At 42.0% G+C, this 25,456-nt stretch overlaps 1 protein-coding gene across 1 annotated transcript; it reads right to left on the bottom strand.

Annotated features, from left to right (window-relative positions):
• Positions 1-1,344: 1,344 nt before the first annotated feature.
• On the bottom strand, positions 1,345-19,577 carry LOC147623714 (uncharacterized). Its single transcript, XM_086820323.1, has 11 exons — positions 19,266-19,577; positions 19,016-19,171; positions 18,344-18,771; positions 18,079-18,223; positions 17,829-17,919; positions 17,566-17,637; positions 17,426-17,479; positions 4,351-4,470; positions 4,065-4,189; positions 1,921-1,972; positions 1,345-1,762 (listed from the first exon to the last, which is right to left on the bottom strand). The coding sequence occupies exons 1-11, from the start codon at positions 19,484-19,486 to the stop codon at positions 1,664-1,666; spliced, it is 1,563 nt and encodes a 520-aa protein (XP_086676449.1). The 5' UTR covers positions 19,487-19,577; the 3' UTR covers positions 1,345-1,663.
• Positions 19,578-25,456: the final 5,879 nt, after the last annotated feature.

Here is a 25,456-nt window from a genome sequence, read left to right as displayed (position 1 = left end):
GTATGTATGTATGTGTGTGTGTGTGTGTGTGTACATACATACATGTGTGTATATATAAAGCAATATGATGACCAAAAGACCATAAGCTAAGGTTGAAGTGGAGACAGCTTTTGAGATGTAAGATATTGATATCTTGCATTATTATTTGGACATAGAGTTTGTGAAGAAAGAGCATGGCATCATAATGTCTTGAACAAGGTAAACGAATGAGATTCCCAAGCAATTTGATATAGCAAAGTGAAAACCAAATTGCAAATCCCTTTGAGACAAGCCTCAAGTTCAATAGCTTTCATGCCAAGATATTTATGGATGCTACTCTCTTAAGGTAAGCTGTTAATTCATGATTTATCCATGCAACACTAGACCAAACATATCTTATGGTGTTTCCTTGTTAAAAGCAAATTTCAATACAACCTGTACATACTTCACATTAGAAAGCTCTAAAGATGGTCTATAAGTACCTCCCAAGACACACACACTCGATTGTCTTGCTTCAAAAAGATGACATTCACTTGTATAGCTTCAATGATTCAAATTGAGTTGGTGATTATGATACATGACAATCCACAAGAGGAAATTGTTTTTTGTTGGAAAACTCATCGATTTCTTAACTTAGCAAGAAGCAACCAACAATGGCGACAATTCTCATGTGTTAACATCAATCTTCGACAACCATGGCAGAGTGCATATGGCATAGAAGATTGTTGGCAAACATTAAAATGCACACAGAGTGCTACAATTGCTAATCTCACAAATAGTTAAATGTATTGCCATTGTAAAAAAGATCTGATTTTTTATGCACAAACAAAGCACATTGAGGTTCATTATCATTATGTAATAAAAACTTCATGCAAGCAATATCTATTGTCTGACTCAAGATGTGGCAAACATCTTCACGAAAAGGCTTTCCAAAGATGCATTTGAAGCCTTGTGCGAAGGAGCTCCACATAGTTGTCTCTCCATACATCCACATTTCAATAGATATGCTACAACATCTTCACGAAAAGCCTTTCCAAAGATGCATTTGAAGCCTTTCGCGAAGGAGCTCCACATAGTTGTCTCTCCATACATCCACATTTCAATAGATATGCTACAGAGTATGTGTATGTGTGTTAGGCATTAGTATTAGTTTGGTGACAACTCCCCTTGCATCAAGTGTCACATATAGATTATAGTTAGCAGTTTATAAAGTGACTGGGATGTTTTTAAAATTCTGATGCTAGTTGGGCTACAACCTTATAGGCCCTTAGTGTTTATGTAATGAGAGGGCTTTTTATCGAATCAACAAGATAGTCGTGGATTTGTGGACATGTGCGTGTGCTTCTTTCATCACGTGCACATTCATTGATGCACATAAAACTTGACTCACTGCTTTAATTGTCTTCAGTATAATGTACACTTCCGATTTAAAAACCTGCAGCATATCAGATTAAGGCTCTTGATGTTGCCTTCGTTCTGACTTGACTAGAAGCTTAGCTCACATGAAATTTGCATGATCGGCTTGCATCAAACACAAGCTTTCTAACAATAATCACCACCTCCAGTACATGCGCAGATATATGTTGCACTATTTCTCACGTGTCAGCCATGGGAAACAAACCTTGCAAACTGAGCATTATACACTTCTCAGCCCATCAACAGTGCCGCTTTTTCATTCTAAAAGCTATGGTTCTACTCGCAATATGTTATTATGAAGATTGTTCCGCATCACCACCTCCCTTCTTTGATCAATTTGCCAATTTCCATCCACAATAAACTTGATCTGTCAAATTGAGAGTTCATTAAACCAAGTCTACACCCCGGAAAAAAAAAAGAAAAAAAAGCAAACAAACAAACAATTTTTTAAACAAAACCTTGATGGTCAGCTTGTTTATGGCACTGAGCAAAAAAAAAAATCATTCTTGGAAAATTTCTGCTCACCTCATAAAAGCCCGGATACAACCAAAGTTCAGTTTGCCACATCAGTGGCCCCCTGCCATAACAGACAATAAGGCACAAAAACCCTGCTTCAAACAGTGGAAATGCTAATTTATAACAAAGACTAAAAACCTCACATATCCAAATCTCCTTTAGAGGATCATCCTTAAATTCTTGTACATCATCCTCAATTCTATCACAATACTTCAGCTTGGAACCTTCTTGTACAGCAGGAAGAGAGAGAGCTGAATTGGATCTAATAACGGCCCAACTGTGGTGCACTTGGGTCATTTCCATATTTCCTCTCAAAGTTTCCCTTGCAAATTTTTCCATGTAAGTTTTGATATTTTCTAGCCATATCCTCTAAAGTATGATCCACCCTCACTTCTCGTTTATTTTTCTCAACATTTTTCCTCATTTGTATTTGATTTTACAATATTACCTTTCATGTATATATATACCTAAATGAATCCAAGAACATGCCCAAATTCACCTTTTAGGAACGTGCATGTTATATACTCATGGTAGTCAACTCACAAGACTATATAACTATCAACTCCATTATGCATAGTATGGACTAGATACTATGACATCCCCACTAACATCATCAGTGCCCAATAGTGGGTGTAGAACTCTGTATCAAGATGTGATCTCACACACACACACACACACACACACACACATAAGAGCATATATTCACGCAAAGCCCTTCGTACTGAGTTTCTATCAAACCTCCGAAGATGCAGGGCAGACTCAGCCATAATGAAGCCTAGCACTAAGGGAAGTAGCAAATAGAAAGAATTAGTACAACAAATAAGTAGTTGATAGGGCAAATGCACCACTAAAGATAGAAAGAATTAGCACAATATCAACTGGCCGCAACTCGAACGAAAACTTCACAATGTGAAATCTGCATATCCGCTAATATGGCTGAATTATATACCTAAATGAATCCAGGAACATGCCCAAATTCACCTTTTAGGAACGTGCATGTTATATACTCATGGTAGTCAACCCACAAGACTATATAACTATCAACTCCATTATGCATAGTATGGACTAGATTCTATGACATCCCACTAACGTTATCAGTGCCCAATAGTGGGTGTAGAACTCTATATCATGTATACTTTATATTGTTAAAGACCTACCGTTTCCCTAGCCGTTCCCATTTCCTAGTTACAGGCCACTTCTCACCCAATCACTGACCATTTATGACACTGACTCGTGTAACCCAAAATGGAAAGTGAGTCTTTCTCACAATGTACACCCTCTTATCTGGGGGGCTAATACTGAAATGCCTGTCAAGAAAACCTTGACCAATACACTAAAAGCTAGACCTTTCCATGCAAATCCGTCCCTGGAAAAGGGTGAAACTCACCAGCATGCAGTCTCTCATGAAACCTGCTCCCACCCAATCACAGTACGCTGCTCATGTATAACACTGACGAACCTGCCCTATTATTCTTGTAACCTAAACCTTCTCTGCCCTAAACATAATGTTGAGCTTTTATGGCATAAAACTGAGAAATATGTTTATCTTCTCCACACACATGCCTTAATTCAACCGCCTGGAAATTACCAGTTTACATATAAATTAGGGTTATAGTCCAACTCAGGCATGCCCCTAACCAAAAAAACTCCTGCAACTGTGACCTTAGGTGATGGTTTTGACAAAAGGACTACATTTCAACAGCCTTTGCTATGAATAGTTGGCTCGTTTGTTGAGTTACATGCCTAAAGGACATACGCAGGCTTGTTAGGCTTAAAATTATTGGGCTCAATGTAAATGTCACGTGGGAGGATTCCCAGGAGATCAGGACCCAGATCAGTTAATGATTGCACTCAAGCCAAACACTTGAATAGTGGTCTGTGTATCGCTCCTGATGAGCCATGCCATGGTTGGGTGGTGAGCTTGCCATAAACCCCGTCGATTGGCCTTTATGTGTTTGTTTGTGCAAGATGGTGTTGGGCTTTCAGTGGACTCAGGCAAGCCCTACTGATGTAGCTACCTGTTTCATTCAGCTTATTCTTTGGTGGTCCATGTAGTTTTGTAAGCCTGAGCTGCTGTTACATCCCTCCACCCCTTCTAAATCCCCTCACTTTTGTCTAGCCAGGAAAAAAGCTGTTAGTTATCAAAATTTTACCTTGATCCATCAGGTCTGCTGATTTCTGAGGTTGGGTCTGCCTCCATAGATATGAAGTGTTTCCATCCGTTGAAGCTGCCTGCAAGCTCTACCCTTCCACCCTCACCCCAGTACTCAACTTGGACCTGAAGAGACCAAAGTATTCAAGAAAAAAAAACTGGAGGATGCAAGTTTCTTGGATAACTGAACAAATAATATTCCTCCCATTCTCAAATATCTTCTATATCTTCGACTAACCGTACATAACTACATCTAGTCTCAAATGGGAGGAGGTAGAAGGTCAAACTTGTTTCAAATTTGCCAAAGCTTGGTCTGCAGATTTCAGGCAAATATCTTTCTCTAAAGCAATTTGTTTTGCCTGTGCCACTTCTGCTGTAGCCTTCGCTCGGATCAGAGCTAACTGAGCCTGCAAAGCATGAGTCCAATGAGACAAACCACAGCAGTTGATGATATACCCATGCATAGCATTCAAACTATAGTTTAAAAAGAAAAAGGGAAGTGATTGGATCCTAACTTCAGCATCTTATAAGAAAATGATGGTCCATGACAAGCTTACGCCTTCGGACCTTTTTGTTGGTAAAAGTTACAGAACACCAAGGCATGGTTTAAAATGGAGAGACTACATCAAAAGAAGGAATAAAACACCTTGAACTATTAGATGTATGCCATAGGGGTTTTGTGCAGATCCAATATTTACTATGCTCAGCTCCAACCTTTCATCTCTTGCACAAGTTCTGACAGGTAAGGAACGTACATTACTGGTGCATTTGCAAAACTGCACTACTTTACCATATTGTGTTATTGAAAAGGCCGACAAGCAGCAGGAGAGGGTGGGCAAGACACAGATGCAGCCAGGTGCGAAGGGACCAGGGCTATGGCAGTTGCACGGACGAAGGGGGAGAGGGCAATAGCGAGGCCTGAGGGCAGTGTCGGAGACGGATGGGGTCTTGGGGGGTCCTACGGGCATGCAGGGGCAATGGGGGTAGCTACGGTTTATATATATATATATAAATCACGTGCTTGAAGGTGAGTGTGTGCACGTGCGGATGGAAATGCGTGTGCATATGGTGCTGCAGGTAGGTGCGTGGTAGTGCGCGTGCGGATGGAAATGTGTATGTATGGTGGTCCAGGTAGGTGTGTGGTAGTGCACGTGTAGATGGGAATGTGCAGTGCATGTGTGTGCATAAATGTTGGTGCACATGCGCATGTGTGCTTGTATGCACGTGAGCCGGCGGGTGCAAATGCAGGTGAATGCGTGTCTGTGGAAATGGGAAAAGTGCACTTGCACAAGTGTGTGCACATGTAAATGTGCGCATGTGCGCAATGTGCAATGTGCACATGTAAATGTGCACGTACACGATATGTAAATGTGCATGTGCACGATGTGCAAGAGTGTGCGCATGTGTGAATGCAATGTGTGTAAACAGGTGTGCGCGCACAGTGCAAATGTGTGCACGTGGTGTAAATGTGCGTGCTTTTAGGTGTTTTTTGACTTTATCTGTTTGCCTCTTCTGGATCTAGTCCTGGAAATGTCCATGGCATCGGTGATGCACATGACATCCCCCTCTGCTAAACTTGATGACGGGAATCCAACCTTCTCTTGGATGACTGTCATCATCCCAATCCTGTCCCGAAGTCCCTCTGTCATCATCCATCCCTGGCAAACCTTTTTCTCTGAAATCCCGGCGTGTTCTCCAAACCACTCTGTCTCTGATGAAGATCTATGCATCTGGTTTCCTCTAGTCCACCATCCATTCCTGCCCTGACTCTGAACACCGTCTTGGTCTTCATTCCTGGAACTGAGTCTGGCACTCTCACATCACCCTTGGAGGATAAACCTCCCTTGGGACCGTTACCTGAGAACCTATCTGGCTCACGGAACTGCCATCCCCATCTGGCACTGTGGAACACCACCAACAAACCTCCTGGGAGTTCTTTCCGATCTGTGTTCCCGCCTTGGGCTTCGAATCCGTGTACTTTCTTGTACCTTGGACCTGTACACCATCATCTAGGACTGATTCGGTGTTTAGCTTTGCTGAGCCTGAGGCTCTGATACCAATGTAACGCGCGGAAGCTCTGGGTAGTCTTCTTTCAGCCCTAAACACTCTTGGAAACCTTCTGATGCAAAAACGCACCATCTGATGCAAAAACGCAGGTAGAGAGAGAGTGAGAAGTGCTGGAAATTCAGTATATACTATGGTACAAAAAGGTACATATCTTGCAGCCCTTGGCTGCCTTCTTGAAAAGGTGGTAAAACACCAAAACCTGTCCCCTATGGGACCTCTAGTGATCCCAACCCCTAGTGGGTTTGAATGAATAAAACAAGGAGCAAGGAGCCCTATTTATAGCCCTTGGAGTATGTGGGAAATTGGCCGACTGCTGGTCGGCCAGTTACTAATTCATTAAAATCCATTTAATGCAGCCGACTGGATCTCATCCATGTCTTTGATGCGCTTGCTGCTGCCCACTCTGCTGACGTCAGCCGACAGCTATTCAGGCAACCAGCATCCTCTTTTCTTGCAGCCGACAGCCCTCTGATCCATGTTTTGCTCCACGTCCTGCTCCATGTCCATCTTCTACTGGTTCATGGTCTTTATCTGTTTGCCTCTTCTGGATCTAGCCCTGAGAATTTCCATGGCATCTGTGATGCACATCCTCTTCTGGATCTAGCCCTGGAAATGTCCATGGCATCTGATGTCATGTGCATCACAGATGCCATGGACATTCTCAGGGCTAGATCCAGAAGAGGCAAACAGATAAAGACCATGAACCAGTAGAAGATGGACTTGGAGCAAAGCATGGATCAGAGGGCTGTCGGCTGCAAGAAAGAGGATGTTGGTTGCCGGTAGTCTTCTTTCAGCCCTAAACACTCTTGGAAACCTTCTGATGCAAAAACGCACCATCTGATGCAAAAACGCAGGTAGAGAGAGAGTAGAGAGAGAGAGAGAGAGAGAGAAGTGCTGGAAATTCAGTATATTCTATAGTACAAAAAGGTACCTAAATCTGCAGCCATGGGCTGCCTTACATAAAAGGTGGTAACACACCAAAATCTGTCCCCTATGGGACTCCTACTGACTCAAACCCCTAGAGGGAGAGAATGAATAAATCATAGAGCAAGGGGGGCTATTTATAGCCCCTTGGACTACATGGGGAACTGGCCGACTGCTGGTCGGCCAGTTAATAGTTCATTAAAATCCATTTAATGCAGCCGACTGGATCTCATCCATGTCCTTGATGCGCCTGCTGCTGCCCACTCTGCTGACGTCAGCCGACAGCTATTCAGGCAACCAGCATCCTCTTTTCTTGCAGCCGACAGCCCTCTGATCCATGTTTTGCTCCAAGTCCTGCTCCATGTCCATCTTCTACTGGTTCATGGTCTTTATCTGTTTGCCTCTTCTGGATCTAGTCCTGGAAATGTCCATGGCATCTGTGATGCACATGACAACAAAAAGAGTAGTGCAACAAAGAAGTAAGAGAAGACCATTCAAAGCAGAGGAAACAAAGCTCTTGCCTTCCGTCCAATGAGAAAATGGATTGTAATTTTCAAGAAAAAAAAGTGCTTCGAATGCAGACAAACTTCCCTCAGCTTCAAGAGAGCAAGCAGAAAGGCCAAACTTCCCAAGCTCTTGTCAATACTAGAAGAGTTGTTTGAACACGAGCACAAGAACTCTAAGAAGACCAAGCGGTTCATAGTTTGAGCCTGGCAGCACAGAAGACCTTGACTCACTACCAGTGGTAAAGTGAATGAGATTGCACATGACTTCCAAGGTGACACCTCAGGGCCCTTCTGTAAGGTTCCCCCCTTCTAAAATAAGGAAAACACTTAAGATAGTCCACTAAGTCTTAACTTGGAGAAAATTTCCTATTCATCGACACCTTGACCATGTAGAGATTCAAGGATACGATTCATAGGTAAGACCTAGTCCTATCCCGCAGGGGGAGCGAGATCTTCTTGATCATAAATCGGACAACTACTAGACTTGATTTCTAAAGGCAAACGCTTTTTTCCTCATCCATACAAGGCATAGCCGCTGGCCTAGTCTTCTAGAATAGAGTTGCCCATAGAGTTGCCCGATTTATGATCAATTACCCTATGGGTGATTTGGTTTTTAGAAGATCACGCTCCCCCTGCGGGATAGGACTAGGTCTTACCTATGAATCGTATCCTTGAATCTCTACATGGTCAAGGTGTCGATGAATAGAAAATTTTCTCCAAGTTAAGACTTAGTGAACTATCTTAAGTGTTTTCCCTATTTTAGAAGGGGAGAACCTTACAATTGGTATCAGAGCCAATCTTAGCTCCTAGGAATTGCCATTTAAGGACTGTTTTGCAATGAATGTTTTACCTAACATAATGCTAATTAATAAAAACATCCTACTAAAAAAACAAGTTGAATTGATGTTTGAATGATTGTAGGAAGAGGAAGATGCCTACTCGAAGTTTCTCGTTTTCCAATGCATCTTCGAGACTGCTAGTCACTCCTTCAAGTTCCGTGACACCATGGTGCAAATACTAGAGAAGATGTCCCTCCCTCATTTCTCTCGTATTGAAAGAGGATGGGGTAGAGATTTCTGGAGTCGTGGGCCGAGATATTTCTTCATCCGCACAGATCGAATTGGGAACCTTACCACTGACCTAAAGCGGATTCGTTGGGTTGAAAAGTTGAAGATGATCCGTTTATTTTGGTTCGTCGGTACCCCCAGGGCCGACACCTCTGTGACTATAGATGGGATTCGCATACCTCAGGATCGGTGGGTGTATGACCAAGTGATGCAGATCTTACCTGCTGATAGAGTAGCTGTGTTGAGACCTACCCCAATCCAGAGTCTACCACCCTTACCATCAGTTTTTAGAGTCTTAGAAACTATAGCGGAACCCCCATATTTCAATTTTCACCTATGTGGACCGCTCTACCCTTATGTCATAGTCAAGCTTAGAAATTTCCCTTGATGGCAAATAAGACTAATTATATTAGTCTCAGATCTTTGTAATAAAACTCATCCTTGTAAATATTTGAAAATAAAATGATTTCAGTGTTTTACCCTCCAAAATAAGCGTTGTGCAAGTACGAATCTTGTAATCTTAAAATTGTTTTCACAATGATGGCCAGGACGATCACCCTCCACTTCCCAATGTGCTTTACACTGATATCCAGGAGAAGAAGCTTCTTCTCAAGCAAATGCAACCTCCCTCCTTTAAAGGAGAAGGTTCAAAGATTGAGAAGGATGTTGAAGTCTGGATTGAAGCGATGGACGATTATTTCTCTACCGCCGGTACTGGAGTAGCAAATCAGTCTATGCTTGCACGGTTTTGCCTCATCGGAGATGCTAAACTCTGGTGGAAATAGTGGTGCCGTGATAAGGAAGTCACCGAGCATTCTCAAACGTGGGAAGACATCAAAGCAGGCCGTGAAGGAAAGATATCTTCCCCCATCCCATGAATCCATAAAGATGAATGAGTTTTTTAGTCTTAGGCAGTGCAGCTTAACTCTTGAGGACTACTATTCCAAATTTATCACTCTTCGGAAGTATGCCCCAGCTATGACTACTTCCCAGCAAGTGGCTCGTTTCTGCCAAGGGTTAAATGAACTCTTAGATTCCCGCCTTGAAGCAATGAGGCCAAGCACATTACAGGATGCTCTCATACGAGCAAAGCCCCTTGTGAAAGAAATGAGGACTGACAAACCTAAGCCTCAAAAGAGATCTTACCCTGAGGCAAATCCTAAAGATCAACCCTACAAGAAACCCCAACAGAATTTTCCCTACTACAACACAGGGCGACAAAGCAACTCTTTTGTCCCCGCTCGTATGCTGCTTCCTCCAAAGAAGGCCCTCTGTGTTTTGAGTGCAATGAGCCAGGACACTTTAGGGCCAACTGTCCCAAGATGGCAACATCATTTCCCCAAAGTGGCAGAGGAAATCAAGGCCATGGAACCCCTATCCACCAAGGTGCAAGAGGCGGTGGGCGTGGCAAAGGCCGCGGAGGAGTAGTTGCTAGGACCGCCTGTATTATAAGTGAAAAACCGACCTTGGAAATGGCAAAAGAAGAGCGCGCCACCGTCCATGCCGCAGTAGAACACCAAGGTCCGAAGAAACAATTTGGTGTAATCCAAACCCCAGCCACTCATCACGGTAAGCCATTCCAGCTTTTGATTGATTGTGGCAGTACCCATTCATTTCTCTCTCCTAGGTGTTTGCAAAAATTAAACTTGGGTCAAAAAACAGCTAGAAGAATGACTGTAGAGTTAGCTAGTGGGAAAGAAGTAGTATCTCGCCACTCTATAGGAAACCTTGATTTTGAGCTGGGTAATGAGCAAACTCATGGCCACTTTAGAGTCTTGCCATTAGGAATTTATGATGGAATCCTTGGGATGGATTGGTTAATTGCAAACAAAGCTAGCATTCATTGTAACCAGGGGAGTATCACTCTTGAAAATGAGCATGGCCAAGTAATATCTGTTCAGAGGATAACAAGAAAACCTAAATCTAGGATAGTCAAGGCAAAACATTTTCTCAAGGGAACACGTAAGGGTCAGCAAGTTTTCTTAGTCAAGCTCAACAAAGCCATTGAACCTAGTAAGAAGACAGAACCCTCTTGGCTCCAAGAATTCTCTGACATCTTCCCTGACGAGCTTACAGGGCTACCGCCTCCTCGAGAAGTCGATCATGAAATCGAGGTGATCCCTGGAGCTCAACCCGTCTCAAAAACGCCCTATAAAATGTCCCTTCCTGAAGCCATTGAACTTAAAGAGCAACTTTCCCAACTCATTGAGCAAGGATTCGTACACCCCAGTAGCTCTCCTTGGGGGGGCACCTGTTCTTTTCCAAAAAAAGAAGGACGGAACTCTCCGCCTCTGCATAGATTATCGAGGACTAAATCAAGTCAATGTCAAGAATAAGTATCCTATCCCTCGCATCGACGAACTTCTTGACAGGCTTCATGGGACCAAAGTCTTCTCAAAAAGAGATTTGAGGTCTGGTTACTATCAGATCAAAGTCAAGGAAGCAGATATACCCAAGACAGCCTTCAATACCCGTTATGGCCACTATGAGTTTACTGTAATGTCATTCGGGTTAACCAATGCTCCTGCAACCTTCAACCGCCTAATGCAAGATATATTCTGTCCTTACTTGGATGAATTTGTGCTTGTTTTTTTTTATGACATCTTAATCTACTCCAAATTAATGGAAGAGCATGAGGAGCATGTACGTAGAGTTCTGCAATTGTTGCGCAGACACAAACTCTATGCTAAGAAGAGCAAATGTACCTTCTTTACTCATCAAATTGAGTATCTTGGGTTCATCGTTTCCAAAGATGGCATTTCAGTAGACCCCGCCAAGGTCAAAGATATTCTGGAGTGGCCACCCCCTAAATCAGTTCGTGTCACGTGAAGTTCGTGGGTTTTTAGGAATCACGGGATGGTATAGGATTTTTATCAAAGATTATGCCTTGGTAGCTGCACCTTTGACGGATCTTCTTAAGAAGGATTGCAAAATAGTGTGGCTGTCAATCCATCAAAGCAGTTTTGATCAGCTCAAGGTCATTATTACTTCTGCCCCAGTCCTGAAACTTCCTGATTTCACCAAGAAATTTGAAGTGGTTACTGATGCCAGTAGTCTAGCACTTGGTGGTGTCTTAGGCCAAGAAGGAAGACCAGTCGCTTATACTTCCCGCAAACTAAAGCAATATGAAGCAAATTATGCCACCCATGATTTGGAGCTCTTAGCAGTTGTTCATTGCCTCAAATTATGGAGACATTATCTCTTGCGGGGTAAATTCCAGCTTGTAACTGACCACAAAAGTCTGAAGTGGATCTTCACCCAACCTAACCTCAACATGCGACAAAAGGAGATGGATTAAAATTCTACAAGAATATGACTTCGACATCAAATTCCGCCCTGAGAAAGATAATGTGGTAGCAGATGCACTTAGCCACAAATCTTTCTTGAGTGCAATTTCAATGCCAAATAATCCCATACTGGTCAAGGTGGAAGAAGTCTCATCTCATGATCCAGATTATCAGAGGATGATGAAGTTAGTAGAAGAAGGGAAAAATTCAGAGAAAGAGAAGAATCTAATCAAGGGATACTCCACTCATGAAGGAAGCATCTACTTCAATCACAGGCTATGTATCCCTAAGGATTCTGCTTTAAAGAAACTAATCCTCCATGAAGCTCATGATAGTCTTGCTCTGCAGGACACCCAGGCTATGCAAAAACATTAAATGCCGTAAGAAGAAGCTTTCATTGGGCAGGCTTGAAAAATGATGTCCTTCGGTACTTGAAGCAATGTCTCTCATGCCAAAGGATCAAAGCTAAAAGGGTCAAGATGCCTGGGAAACTTCAACCCTTGGATATTCCCCAAATGAAGTGGGAAAGCATTAGTATGGATTTTGTCACAAGTCTCCCCACTGTTCAAGGAGGATATGACTCCATTCTGGTAGTAGTGGACTTACTTACCAAAGTAGCTCACCTTATACCACCAAAGAAGACCTTCAAAGCTTCTGATGTTCCTCGAATATTCATCAAGGAAGTCCTCAAACTTCATGGTCTCCCAAAAAGGATAGTAAGTGACCGGGATTCTGACTTCACTTCAAAGTTCTGGCAGTCCTTATTTCAAGCCCTGGGAACTCAACTTTGCTTTAGCACAGCTTATCATCCAGAGACCGATGGCCAGACTGAGAGAGTCAATCGAGTAATTGAAGACATTCTCAAAGCATATTGTGGACGGGAACCAAGAAGGTGGATTCAATACCTTCCTCTTGTAGAATTTGCCTACAATGCATCTTATCATCAGAGCATAGAAATGTCACCATTCAAAGCACTCTATGGGCAAGAATGCTTGTCTCCTCTAAATTTCTTTGATCTGACCATAAGAGTTGAGGCATCCAGGAAAATGCTCGAAGAGATGGAGGAACAAACAAAGGCAATCCAAAAGGATATTAAAGCTGCCCAAGATCGACAAAAGCATTATACTGACACCAAGAGGTCTGAAAGGATCTTCAAGCAAGGAGACAAAGTTCTTCTACGAGTGTGACCCAAACGAAGTTCTCTATCACTTGGGAAATATAAGAAGCTCAGCCCTAGGTATTGTGGTCCCTATACAGTTATCGAGTGTCTAGGTAAAAGTGCCTATAAACTCCAACTCCCAGCCCATATCAAAGTCCACAATGTATTTCATGTAAGTTTGTTAAAACCTTATGTACCCAGTCTCAATCATATTCTTGATGATGAACAAGTTGTAATCCCTACTCAAGGAGTCCTTGAATTACAGCCCAATAGCATCATAGATTCTAGGGAAAGGCAACTCCGAAATAGAACTCTTGTAGAACATCTAGTACAGTGGAAAGATTACCTTGAAGAGGATGCAACTTGGGAAGACGAAGCTACACTCTTAAAGGATTATCCCCAATTCATGACGAGATGAGGACATCTCGATTTCTTTAAGGGGGGAAGGATGTAACATACCCATCTTCACTAATAAAGAAATGTCCATGTAATAGATAAATTTATGAGTTTTTATGGTATAAAAATCAATGATTTTATTAAATGAGTCATTTCTACTTAGAATCTTCAAATTCTGAGCCCAAATTTGGAATCTGTGCACGATTTTACCCTAATATAGGATTTTACAACATCCGCCGGATCAAGCTTATACGCAAATTTCAGTCATTTTTAGTTAAAAAGCGACGACCTTTAAACCTTAATAAATGCACGATCGGACGTCCGATTGACAAACGGTCTGCACCCCAACGACCAGGAGAACATCTCGGACCCCCAAAAAAAAAAATTTTACCCCCGGGGACAGTTTGGCACGCAAATCAAGGCCGACGTCCCAAATTTAGGAACCCCGTCCCAAAATTTGGACCGTACACACTTACCAGGGTGCCCGTACGATGGCCGCATAAGAACCAAAGGATGGCCGCCCACTGTGTGGTCCACACGTACCGCTACGTGGACACCCATGCTACCCCTGACGAGATAAGGTACATACGTACCACTCCTTTCCCTGTTAACCAACACCGTACCTTTCTCCCAGAGCCATGCAAGCCACTGATCTACAACCTTTGCTGGTACACCGTCCTTTCGTCCTTGCTTTGCACAGCGTCCATACCCGTACCCCACAGTTATATAAACCCCCGAGGTGCTCCATGGACAACACGCATTTCTGCGTAGCCTATGCTCTGCTGTGCCGTCGTCCGTACCGCCGTCTGTCCCTGTGCAGTGTGCTTGCTGTAGTACAGCCGCCCCTTACAGCCACCCCTCTCCACACCCCCTCATTTGCCACTTTTCAGATAAGGCAATTTTCCTCTATCCCCCTCTTGCTAGGAGGCAGTGTCCTTAACGCTTCTCCCTCCCCCTCCCTCTCCCGTGTGAAGAGACTTACAGCAGCCTTCTCCCCTTCAGCAAAACGTTTTTGTCTTAAGGACATTTCACAATTCCCCCCCCCATTTTGCGTGGACTTCAGTAAGAGGTTTTAGCCTTAAGAGAGGGTTCATGCGCTGTGGTCTTTTGCTCATACGGTGAGCAAACGATCTCAGAATTGAGATCTGACTGGAGCGTTTCGATCGCGACAACGAGCCCTACAAGACGATGTCCAAGATGGCCCCTTCCCGAAAACGTAAGAATATTGCCTCCAAAGGAGCACGCAACAACGAGATTAGAGAAGATGCTCCCGATGCAGCTCCAACCCTCCCTTTACAAGCTCCTCAAGGAAATGGTGGCCAGGTTAGCTTGGTTATCTTTTAAAGAAGAGTTTTTTTTTTAAATATTAGTGTTAATAAATGTGTATCTTTTTCTTTTAAAATAATGACATAAATTTGTATGAAGTTACGAATTAAGTGATGATGTATTCAATGAATTGCATTGAAATTGTTATCTTAAAGAGTGCAAGTTTTTCCTGGCTAGTACAGTGAATAAGCCCACCCTAGTATGCAGACATCCCTCTGAGGGGCGAGAGGATCGAGCGATGGAGCCTGAGAGGGCGACAGGCCGCCTTGAGTCCTCGCCAGCGGTCGACGATGAGATGTATGGTCCCGTAGGGTTTTGCCCAGCATGTAGAGGCTAGAAGGCCGAATTCTAGATCATTGGCAGTATAAAGGAAAAGAATAAGAGAGCCGGTTTGGCTTGTGTGGAATTGATTCATGTTTACTTTCTATATATATCTTGTCTTTGGCATTATTGTATTGTGGAAAAAGACTGTTTTAACAAACCTTGTGAAAAGGGCCTTAATTAAAGAACATGTTTATTTATGTCAAACAGTATGGCAGGATTAATTAAAAAACAAATTGACGCGTAAGTAGGGTGAAAAGTGGGAGGATGGAATGCCCTGATGGCACCATCCTACGGACGGATGGACCCGATTAGTCGGGTAGCTTTCCAACAGATTAAGAGAAAGCCCTACGCTAGATAAATAGATTCTTGGGCAACTCTATTCTAGAAGACTAGGCCAGCAGCTGTGCCTTGCATGGATAAGGAAAAAAGCATTTGCCTCTAGAAATCAAGTCTAGTAGTTGCCCGATTTATAATCAATTACCCTATGGGTGATTTGATTTTTAGAAGATCACGCTCCCCCTGCGGGATAGCACTAGGTCTTACCTATGAATCGTATCCTTGAATCTCTACATGGTCAAGGTGTCGATGAATAGAAAATTTTCTCCAAGTTAAGACTTAGTGGACTATCTTAAGTGTTTTTCCTATTTTAGAAGGGAGAAACCTTACACCTTCACAAAAAATTATAACATGGAATTGGAGTTGCAAGGTTAAAGGGTGTTGGACTTTCACCATTGCATAACCAGGGAAAGGTGTCATCATGTTCCGACCTTGTGGAGAGAAGGTACAGAGCGATCGGTCAGTCATGGTAATCATGGGTTTCCCAGTGCTTCAATAATGTCGTCCTCACTGGCACACCAAGATTATCCACACTCCTGATAAGAAATATTAGAAAAGCAGTTCAGATTCCAAAACGGAGCCCTTGCTTGCCGATTTTGTAGACATTTTCTTGAACCACAGTGCCTCCACCTAACCCCCAATGAAGCCAGATAATACCACCATAGAGTTGGTACCAAATGCTCAACTTCCATGTAAGATTCCAAAACACAATTGAGCAAGATGATGGAGGGGGATTCACTTAGCACAGTCACTTCTTGCCTTGATTCTGTTTTTCAGGAACAAAGATGGATCTGCCAGGTTATTTCTTTGCGCCAGCTTCAAGCCCAGAATCAGTCCCCATCGCAGTCCAAAAGTGCACAGTCAGGTTTACTATGCAATATACTTCAGCCTTTCCTGTCTTTTTCTCTCCTGCCAGTAGCACAGATACTCCACACCAGAGGAGTATTATAACATCCCATAAAGAAAGTGATACGACCTTATAAAATCTTCCCATACTGAAAATATTATATCCAGAACAACATTATCTCAAATCTTTCAATGCATATCTCCATCACACAATGCTGAAAATTACAATGGTAGGACACCTCATACACAACCATAAGTCCCTGATTTTAAAAAACTGCAAAAGCTAAATTTTAAGAACAGCTCTAGCACTTTGCCTATGAGGTGATAGCTCAAGTGGTAAAGGTGTTTATCTAGGACCAGGAGGTCAACACCTCATACACAACCATAAGTCCCTGATTTTAAAAAACTGCAAAAGCTAAATTTTAAGAACAGCTCTAGCACTTTGCCTATGAGGTGATAGCTCAAGTGGTAAAGGTGTTTATCTAGGACCAGGAGGTCATGGGTTCAAAACCCCACGAGGCATAGTTGAGAGAAACTTGGAAACAGTAACAGATACGGAAACGGAAATTTCCAGGAGGGCTGAAACGAAAACAGAAACGCCACATCAGCAAGGAGGGCTGAGGAAGGGAAGGGGCTGAAAGTTCATGGTTATTTGCACACACGTGTCATCACATTATGACATGAATTTTCAGGTTTAAGAGAATAGAGGGGGAATAAAAGGGATATCAGTTTATGTAATGGAATTTTTCTTATACACTCATGTTGATTTGGGTGAAAAGAACTCTGAAACGCCTGGTGTAGTGGGAAACAGCAGCCTAAAACGTTTCCCTTGATGGCTGCAACGTTTCAGCCAGCCGTTTCAGATTTACCAAAACAATTCTGCGACAAAAACGCGTCCCCCCACCTATCCCGAAATGCGTTTCAGCCCTCTAGATTAGCATGTTTATGCCTGTCTCCCATAACAATGTCACAAGGTGCTTCCTCAGTGGCATCGCCTATGGGTGGATAAAAACAATATCTACGGGAGGATCTTGAACGTAAGGCTCGTTGGGGGGAAAAAAGGTATGCACATTTGCCATGGGCTTTAAATGCATAATACTAAAGAAATGTCTCTGGAATCTCACCTTTGTTTCCTCCAGCTCCCGTGACATTTCAACCAATTCTCTCTCTTTGCTGCTCTGTAGCACAGTACAACAAATATTCATGTTAAAGAAACCAAGTACTCATAGTTTTAAAAGAGCAGCGTATAGAAATTGATGCAAACCAGGTTAGATTTGATGATGTGAAGCTCCAACTCAGTCTCTAATGTAGAAGCCAACCCCGTTTGAGTGTTTTCCTTACAAAACAGCAATGTCTAAGTCAGAAGAGGTTATCTGATTTTACAATCATCCTAAATGTACTCTAAGACTAACGCAAAACAACACAATGGTCATTTGATTCAATCGATAAACGACTCCACACAGTAGCTCAATAGTCATGCCCCTCCAACATATGCTATGAGGTGTCATGTTTAAATAGGTTCATTACTTGATAAAACTCATCCATTCCTTTTTGCTTTTGTAGAATGTTGAAAATAGACTCATCAGGCTGGTTGTTGAGTTTACCAGTGGCATTGCTCCTGAAAAAATGATGCAAAAAAATCTTACAGCCGCTACATGAAAACTATGAGGTGTTGAAAGGCAATCTCACGACCAAAAAATGCAACTTCTTTTTGCAACTCAAAAACCTTTTTCCCACAGAACAAGCACCCTCACTTCATAGACAGAGTGACAAATACTTGAAAAACGGCAGTAGCTTTGCTCGTAATTTCGCAGCTTTCTCAACAGCTATAGCTTCTGCACTTTTATGCCCATCCCACATTTCTCCACTTTCCTCTTCATCACTTGAATCTTCGTAAAAGTTGTCCTCGTCCTCATCAGAATCTAAGTCACAAAACTGATCTTGTAACTGTCTACATCTTCCAAGCATACACAACATAATAGGTGTCACAATATTGGGGACAGCAACCAGAACCAGGAAAAGCATGTTCGCCAGCCATTTACCTTGCACATGATCAAGTTGCCCTGTCTTAACAAATTTTGCAGCTTTCTTGTACAACTGCTCATCTGCCTGCTTTGCAATCAAGCTCCCATTCATAAAGTATAAAGTCTTCGGTGCAGTTTCAAAGCGGCCATCTTCTTTATGATTTGTTGGTTTTAGGATGAAGGCATTGGACTCTATAACACGGCTAGTGTCATTAGAGCTGCCAGATTTCACCGGCCTTGCTAAACCATTGACTGCCTGCTCAGCTTTTTGAGAATGGGAGGTTGAGTGAGATGTGACCTTGGAGGCATCAGTAACACTATCTTTCACATCAGCAGCTGCATTGCTTTCCTGTGTGGTGCTAGGTCCAAGTCCAGTATCAGAATCGGTCAAAAGTATGTGGACTGCTTTGTAACCACGTCTCCTCACAATTTTGGCAAGATCCTCTCTGCATCAAAAACCTCAGCTTCATACGTGAGGCCATGAGCCTGTTGGTAAACAAAATTTCACAGAAGGTAGCATCTAGGATAGTTTCAGTTCACTATGCATAACTAGGAAAGGCAGGGACATACATAAACTATACTCCATAGCTTTGCACACTCAATGGGCTAAAAATGATTATGGGACAAAGTTGAACTCTCAAAACATAAGACTTACAAAGTAGAGATGCAGGCGTAGGTCTTTGCGCACACCTGCCACGGTTAGAAAGCTCTTTCGTTGAAGGCACCTTATCGTGAGGGAGCCCTTGGGATGACAGGAAGAGTAGAAGGTCCCTACGGAGCTCTGCATCGCTCTTGGAAGCTCTGGCAGGCCTCCTGGGGTTACTACTACTGCTGCTGCTAGAACTCCTGCAATGAAATGGATCAAATGATAGGTATTACAATGTGCAAAGCCCCTAATTCAATATAAGCCTCACCTGGGTAACACAAGCGCGGAGAAAACCTGGCCTGTGGTTCCGACTGAGTATTCGAATTTAAACAGAAGACGCGGAGATTGAATGAGCTTGGCTGCTGCTGCAGCGCTCCCCTTGAGGAGAAGCTGTGGTGGATGGCCTTCTGATGACGAGCGAGGGGAGCAGCGACCTTAATGCCCACTGTGTTGCAGCATGTGTGCTTCTTCTGTAACCAGCTCGAGCACATCGACTCCAGATAGAGATCCACCATCAATGCGTTCTTCTGGTCTAACCTCCCTTTCCAAGCTAAATATAATGGCAATCACAGGGGCTAGCGTAGTGGCATAGTGCTAACCAACGACTAAAAGGTTGTATAGGTACCTAACTATACAACTTTTCAATATCTATCTATCTTTACACGATAAAGCTACCCTTTTTTTTTTAAGTGGAGAAATGAGAGGGAGAATTTTTTAAAAAGAGAAAGGAGAAGAGAAGACACTCTTTGGGGATTTTTTTTTCACATACCTAGATGCATTGGGACTCACAATTAATTGTCACCATCAAATCATTTGTTCATTGAATAAGTTTCTTATCTATTCCATCTATTAAGTGAAGGTTCCAAGTGGCTGAGAAGCTAACCCATGGTAGGAGGAGCCATAATTTTGAACTTTTAATAAAACTAGTGGAGAGACCCATCTCCGACGGGTTGAGCTAAGCACACCATCAAAAAAGACAACTTTGTGAAGAAGACAACCTGTCCTTAGAACATGAGAGGTTTAGATACCATAGAGTAACGGCAATAGCAGTAATGAAAATAAGACGTGGGTTAACTTTGTCTTAACACTTAAGCAAGAAGGTTTGTTTCGTAAAAAAGAATATACTTTGACGGGACATTTCACCGTACACTACCACTTTCAATTTTGTGTGAACATATGATTTTTTTTGTAGTATCACAACTTGTTTGTGAAGATATAAAATCATTTGAATCGTATAATTTAATGTCCAGACTACATCGTAAGGCTATCGATAAGCCACAGCCGCCACCTTGCTTGCAAAACAAAAAGTTCTTTGACTTTGCATGACGACACCTGTCGGCTACTAGTGAAGGCGACGGCAGTTATCACTCATCACAGCGGGGGCACTTCTTCCCTCTCCGATGACATTGCCGCCCTCCTCGCAAACATTACCTTTCCGACCCCTACGTCCACCACCCTCGACATCCAACGGCTCAAATCTCTCTTTGACATGGTCTAGTCACTACATCCAAGAGTCATCACTCTAGCAGAGTGAGAGGCTAGCTTTAATCAAACGTCGAATTTCATAGACTCTTCCCATTACTCCACGCTCTTCAACTCTCTCGAAGCTACCCTCCCCCCCAGCACAGAGCACATCATTGTAGAAAGCACCTTGTTTAAGCAAGAGACTATGAGTATCTTAACACCTGATCAATGCCAATTAAACCGCTCTAAGCCCAAATGGAGAGACCTCTTTGCCTCACAAGGTTTGATCCACGTCCCCCTCAGCACCTTTGCCATAGCCCAAGCCAAGCTTCTACTGAGGCTGCAGTATCCTTTCGAGGGTTATCAACTTCACCAAGACAATAATTGACTTCTTTTGGGATGGCAAGAAACTTCTCTTTTAGCGGTTTCTGTATGGAACTTGCCATCTTTGCCAATCTCTGCCTCTTAGATTATACCTGTTAATTCAGTTAATCCTAGCTATTTTAGCACTAATGCTGAACTCGTTCAATGGATGTTTTGTAATCTAAGAGAGCATTTCACCAAACTCTTCATCTCCTCTCTTCACTAGCCCTCACCACTTTCTCACTAAGATCCAAACCAACAAACTCTTCATCTCCTCTAACAACACTCTCCTCGCCCATGGCCACTCCGGGCTCATCAAATCCCACTCGAGGGTTGGCAGAAATCTGCTGCCAGCAAATGCATCCTCAAGATTACAAGAACACCACCAGCTTGATGGCATGCATGCTAGACCGTGGCTCCATCTTTGCGGCCACCAAGGTCGGGATATGCTCTGGCACAAGGTCTTCGTGAGGTGGCAAGCTCTGGTGCAAGGTGATTACATGGACTGTTTGTGCAAAGAGCTCGCCCCCCAGGCCTGAGCAAGAAAGGTGTGCATCCCATTTCTCTTAGAACGGTGCACATCCCACTTCTCCATCTTGCATTTCTTGCCCTGAGCAAATGGCTCTCTCTCTCTCTCTCTCTCTCTCTCTCTCTCTCTCTCTCTCTCTCTCTCTCTCTCTCTCTCTCTCTCTCAAAATGGTTTTTTCTGAAATTGAAATTTGAAAGTTGAAATGAATGACCCTCAATTGGCATCGCACGCAAGGATAGGTGGGGACACCTCTGCACATGCTCAGGAGAGACTCGACCAGTAGATTTTTTAAAAAAACACGCCACGTGGACCGGGGGTGTTCGCCCAATAAGATATATATAGATTATATATAAAAGATCCCCTAAGCAAATATCACACACATCATCCTTTGTTTACATCATCCAATGCAAAAATTTATAGGCCTATTATCTTGTAGAAAGCCTTACTGGTGGTTTAAATATCAATAAAAAACTATCCCTCTCTCTCTTTCTCTCTTTTAAATTTGTCGTTCATTATTTAGGTAATTCGAGTTCGAGTTGGCACATTTCGAACCAGTAACTTCGATATCGCCGTGGGCCACCGACCTAAACTCGAGCTTGAAACGAAAACCTCTAAGTAGTTATATCAAGAAAAGCCACAAATTCTCTTTGATGAACCCCTTGATTTCTGTGAGACCCTTGCTCCCTCCGCGCACTGGAATCTGGGAAGCTAGCAATGGAAGTAGCAACCTCACGCACGGGGCAGGGTTTCCCACTCGGGGCCTTGCCCACGAATGTCCGGACAAGAGACTAATCCCTCAGTTCTTTGAAAACCGAGCCCGGAAAAAACTTTCCTCGCCCAGAAAGCATAGACGATTCCTCCAGGGAGAATTATTCTAACGTAGTCAAAGGCCTTAACTTCCCCTTTTCATTCCGAATCAAGGGAGGAACTTGCACTTGGATCATAGAGATCAAAGCTTTTTTCCTCATCAAAGAGGCACAACCGTTGATTCTTTTCCATAGAACAAGGATTATCCGTGATTTACTTCAACTATCGTAACGTGAATAGAATTAAATTTTAATTAGAGGGATTCATCAGTCCAGCCTAACCCCATCCAATCCCATAGGTTGGTCAACTGCCCAACCACTATATTGATAGGATTCATTTAGAAATTTGGTTATTTTTTATCCCAGGTACCAGGGAAAAGAGTTCCGAGGCCCCCTAGCCGACACTCATGCAAAATACAATTTAGACACACCACTTACGCACCCAATATGAAATTGCCTTTTACAGATTCAGCTGTAAAAGGCACCCAATATGAAATTGCCTTTTACAGATTCAACTGTAAAAGGCACCCAATATGAAATTACCTTTTACAGATTCAGCTGTAAAAGGCACCCAATATGAAATTGCCTTTTACAGATTCGGTTATAAAAGGCACCCAATATGAAATTGCCTTTTACAGATTCAGCTGTCTTTAAAGCAAACTTGAAATGAAACCATAGTATTACAGATCATAATCCTCCAAAATATCCAGATCCAATTTCCAACTTTTCCACTTTCTAACCATAAAATCCAATTTCAGTCATTCCCTCCTCAGCGTACCTATGGCATCATTGGCAACCAGAACGCTCACCACCTGCTCTCTCAGGGGCCTTTTCAATAGTTCCTAGCCCATAGTACTTAAGAGTTTAATCATATAAAAACCATATAGACTCTTAGTTGGGGATTAGCAAGATCAACCAACAAGGTCCATGTAAAAGATCCATGAACTCATTCGGTTGAAGACCAGCAAGGTCAATCAACCAGATCCATGCCCGTGTTCAGAAAACAGCTCCAACTCCTTTTCTTCCCCAATGCACGCATGGGTATCTTCAGCGACCCAAAGCCCGTGCACTGTATGGTCAACACCCTCTAGGCTCCTTAGCAGGTGACCTAGCACTTCACTCAATAGGCCGCTTCTTTGGTCCCTCATCCACCGTACCGGAAGCTCACCATTTTAATCGAACCGAGGCTGGTCAAGACCTCAGCCGTGACCTTGCCACGCGAGACGTCCTTCATTGACTCTCCGTCATCTGTTGTGCAACTTTTTCACTTAGGTCCAGCATGACCTCATTTACAAGATGGTCAAAATGCTTCCCAAGCGTTTTGACCATCTTTATGTCAATAATGCTTCCCAAGCATTATTGACATAAAACAATCTTCAAAAAACAGGTTTCATCTACTACAAATACAATTCCAAACAGAATTCCCATCTTTTCTCTCATCATCCACATCCTTTCACATTATTCCTCATCATCTCTCGTCATTCCACATCATTTCTCATCATCTTTTCCACATCAACTCACTTCCAATCACATTATCCCACATCAACTCACATCCAATCATATCATTTTCACATCAACTCACATCCAATCACATCATTCCTACATCTATTCACATCCATTCCTACATCCATTCACATCATTCCTACATCCATTCACATCCATTTACATCCATTCACATCATTCTTACATCCATTCATATTCATTCACATCCATTCACATCATATCACATCCATTCACTTTATTCTTACATCCATTCACATCATTTCTATATCCATTCATATCCATTCACATCCATTCACATCATTCCTACACCCATTCATATCCATTTACATCCATTCAGATCAAATGACATCCATTTACATCTATTCAGATCCATTCACATCATTCTTACATCCATTTACATCTATTCACATCTATTCTTACATCCATTCACATCATTCTTACATCCATTCACATCTATTCACATTCATTCACATCCATTCATATCTATTCACATTCATTCACATCTATTCACATTCATTCACATCTATTCAGATCATATTACATCCATTCAGATCCATTCACATCATTCTTACATCTATTCACATCATTCTTACATCCATTCACATCTATTCACATTCATTCACATCATTCTTACATCCATTCACATCTATTCACATCCATTCACATCTATTCACATTCATTCACATTTATTCACATGATATCACATCCATTTATATCCAATTCATATTTTTCACATTCTTTCTCAAATTTCTCAAAATAAACTACGCTCAATATCCTTCTTTTTGAATAAAAGATTCATGGGATTTACAAAATCAATTATACCCATATTTCCTCTTTTAGTATAAACACTAATCCATTTATCTAAATGAATCATTTTCATAATTCTCATAAATTGAATGATTCTATAAAATTTGTGCATAACCTTCTTTATTTTTCTGACTATTGAATAATGCTCAAAACTCCACTTTTAGCATAAAAATATGTATGCCTAGAAAGAATATGATAGGAATTCCTCTTTTTACATGATTTAAAATTATGCATAAAAATAAGAATTATCTCTTTTTTGGAAAATTTTGCCAAAGCTTTGGTGCAATTACTGGAAATGTTCAATTTTCTAAATTGAATTGAAAACTTGTAATGAAAATATGATAGAAACTCCTCTTTTAAACTAAAATTGAATTATGCATACATAGCATAATTATAACCATAATTAATTATTAATTCTCTAGATTAAACTAAAATAACCATTCCTCATTTCTAAGAAAAATAGCATAACCTCCTTTCAATTTAGGATGAATTTATATGATTTTTCCATACCATAAACAACATTAAAAGAATTAATCTTTCTTTTTCCTAAATTAAAAATCATGAAAATAACTAATCTCTTTCTCTATCAAGCATAGAGTTTGGCTTAAGATAAAGAGATTATGAATAAGAATCATCCTTCTACCAAGGATTTAGCCATAGGAATGACTAATCTTTTCAGGAGAGATTTTCTTAAAGAAAAACATTAAGATTAAGCATAAAAATTAACATTAATCTAAATAGAGATTATGAATCTTTGGGAAAGCTTTGATTTGAACAAAAACTATTGCTTAGAAAGCTTCTCAAGCTTTAGAGGGATTGAGAAGAAGAAAATCATTGAGAGAATTGAAAAAAAAACCATTAAAATAGGCTTACCTTTGATTTGGGCTTGTTTCTTTGGCTAGAAGTGAAGCCCCCAAGCAAGTCCTTGGCCTCCAAGCAAGTCCTTGGCCACCAAGAGAGAGAGAGAGAGAGAGAGAGAGAGAGAGAGTAATCTCCAAGAGAGGTTGGAGGAG

This window comes from Cibotium barometz, chromosome 26 (assembly GCF_041138505.1).
Source record: "Cibotium barometz isolate CiBa-2024 chromosome 26, ASM4113850v1, whole genome shotgun sequence".
In the NCBI taxonomy this organism is placed as follows: Eukaryota; Viridiplantae; Streptophyta; class Polypodiopsida; order Cyatheales; family Cibotiaceae; genus Cibotium; species Cibotium barometz.
This window is presented reverse-complemented; position numbering and strand designations above follow the sequence as displayed.

Coding starts and splice junctions, on each gene's coding strand:
- LOC147623714 (XM_086820323.1), bottom strand. CDS start 19,486: ATGGTGGATCTCTATCTGGAGTCGATGTGCTCGAGCTGGTTACAGAAG. Junction 17,480..17,565: donor ACATCATCAAATCTAACCTG/GTTTGCATCAAT, acceptor ACTGTGCTACAG/AGCAGCAAAGAGAGAGAATT. Junction 4,471..17,425: donor GGGAGCTGGAGGAAACAAAG/GTGAGATTCCAG, acceptor CATGCTTTGCAG/GCTCAGTTAGCTCTGATCCG.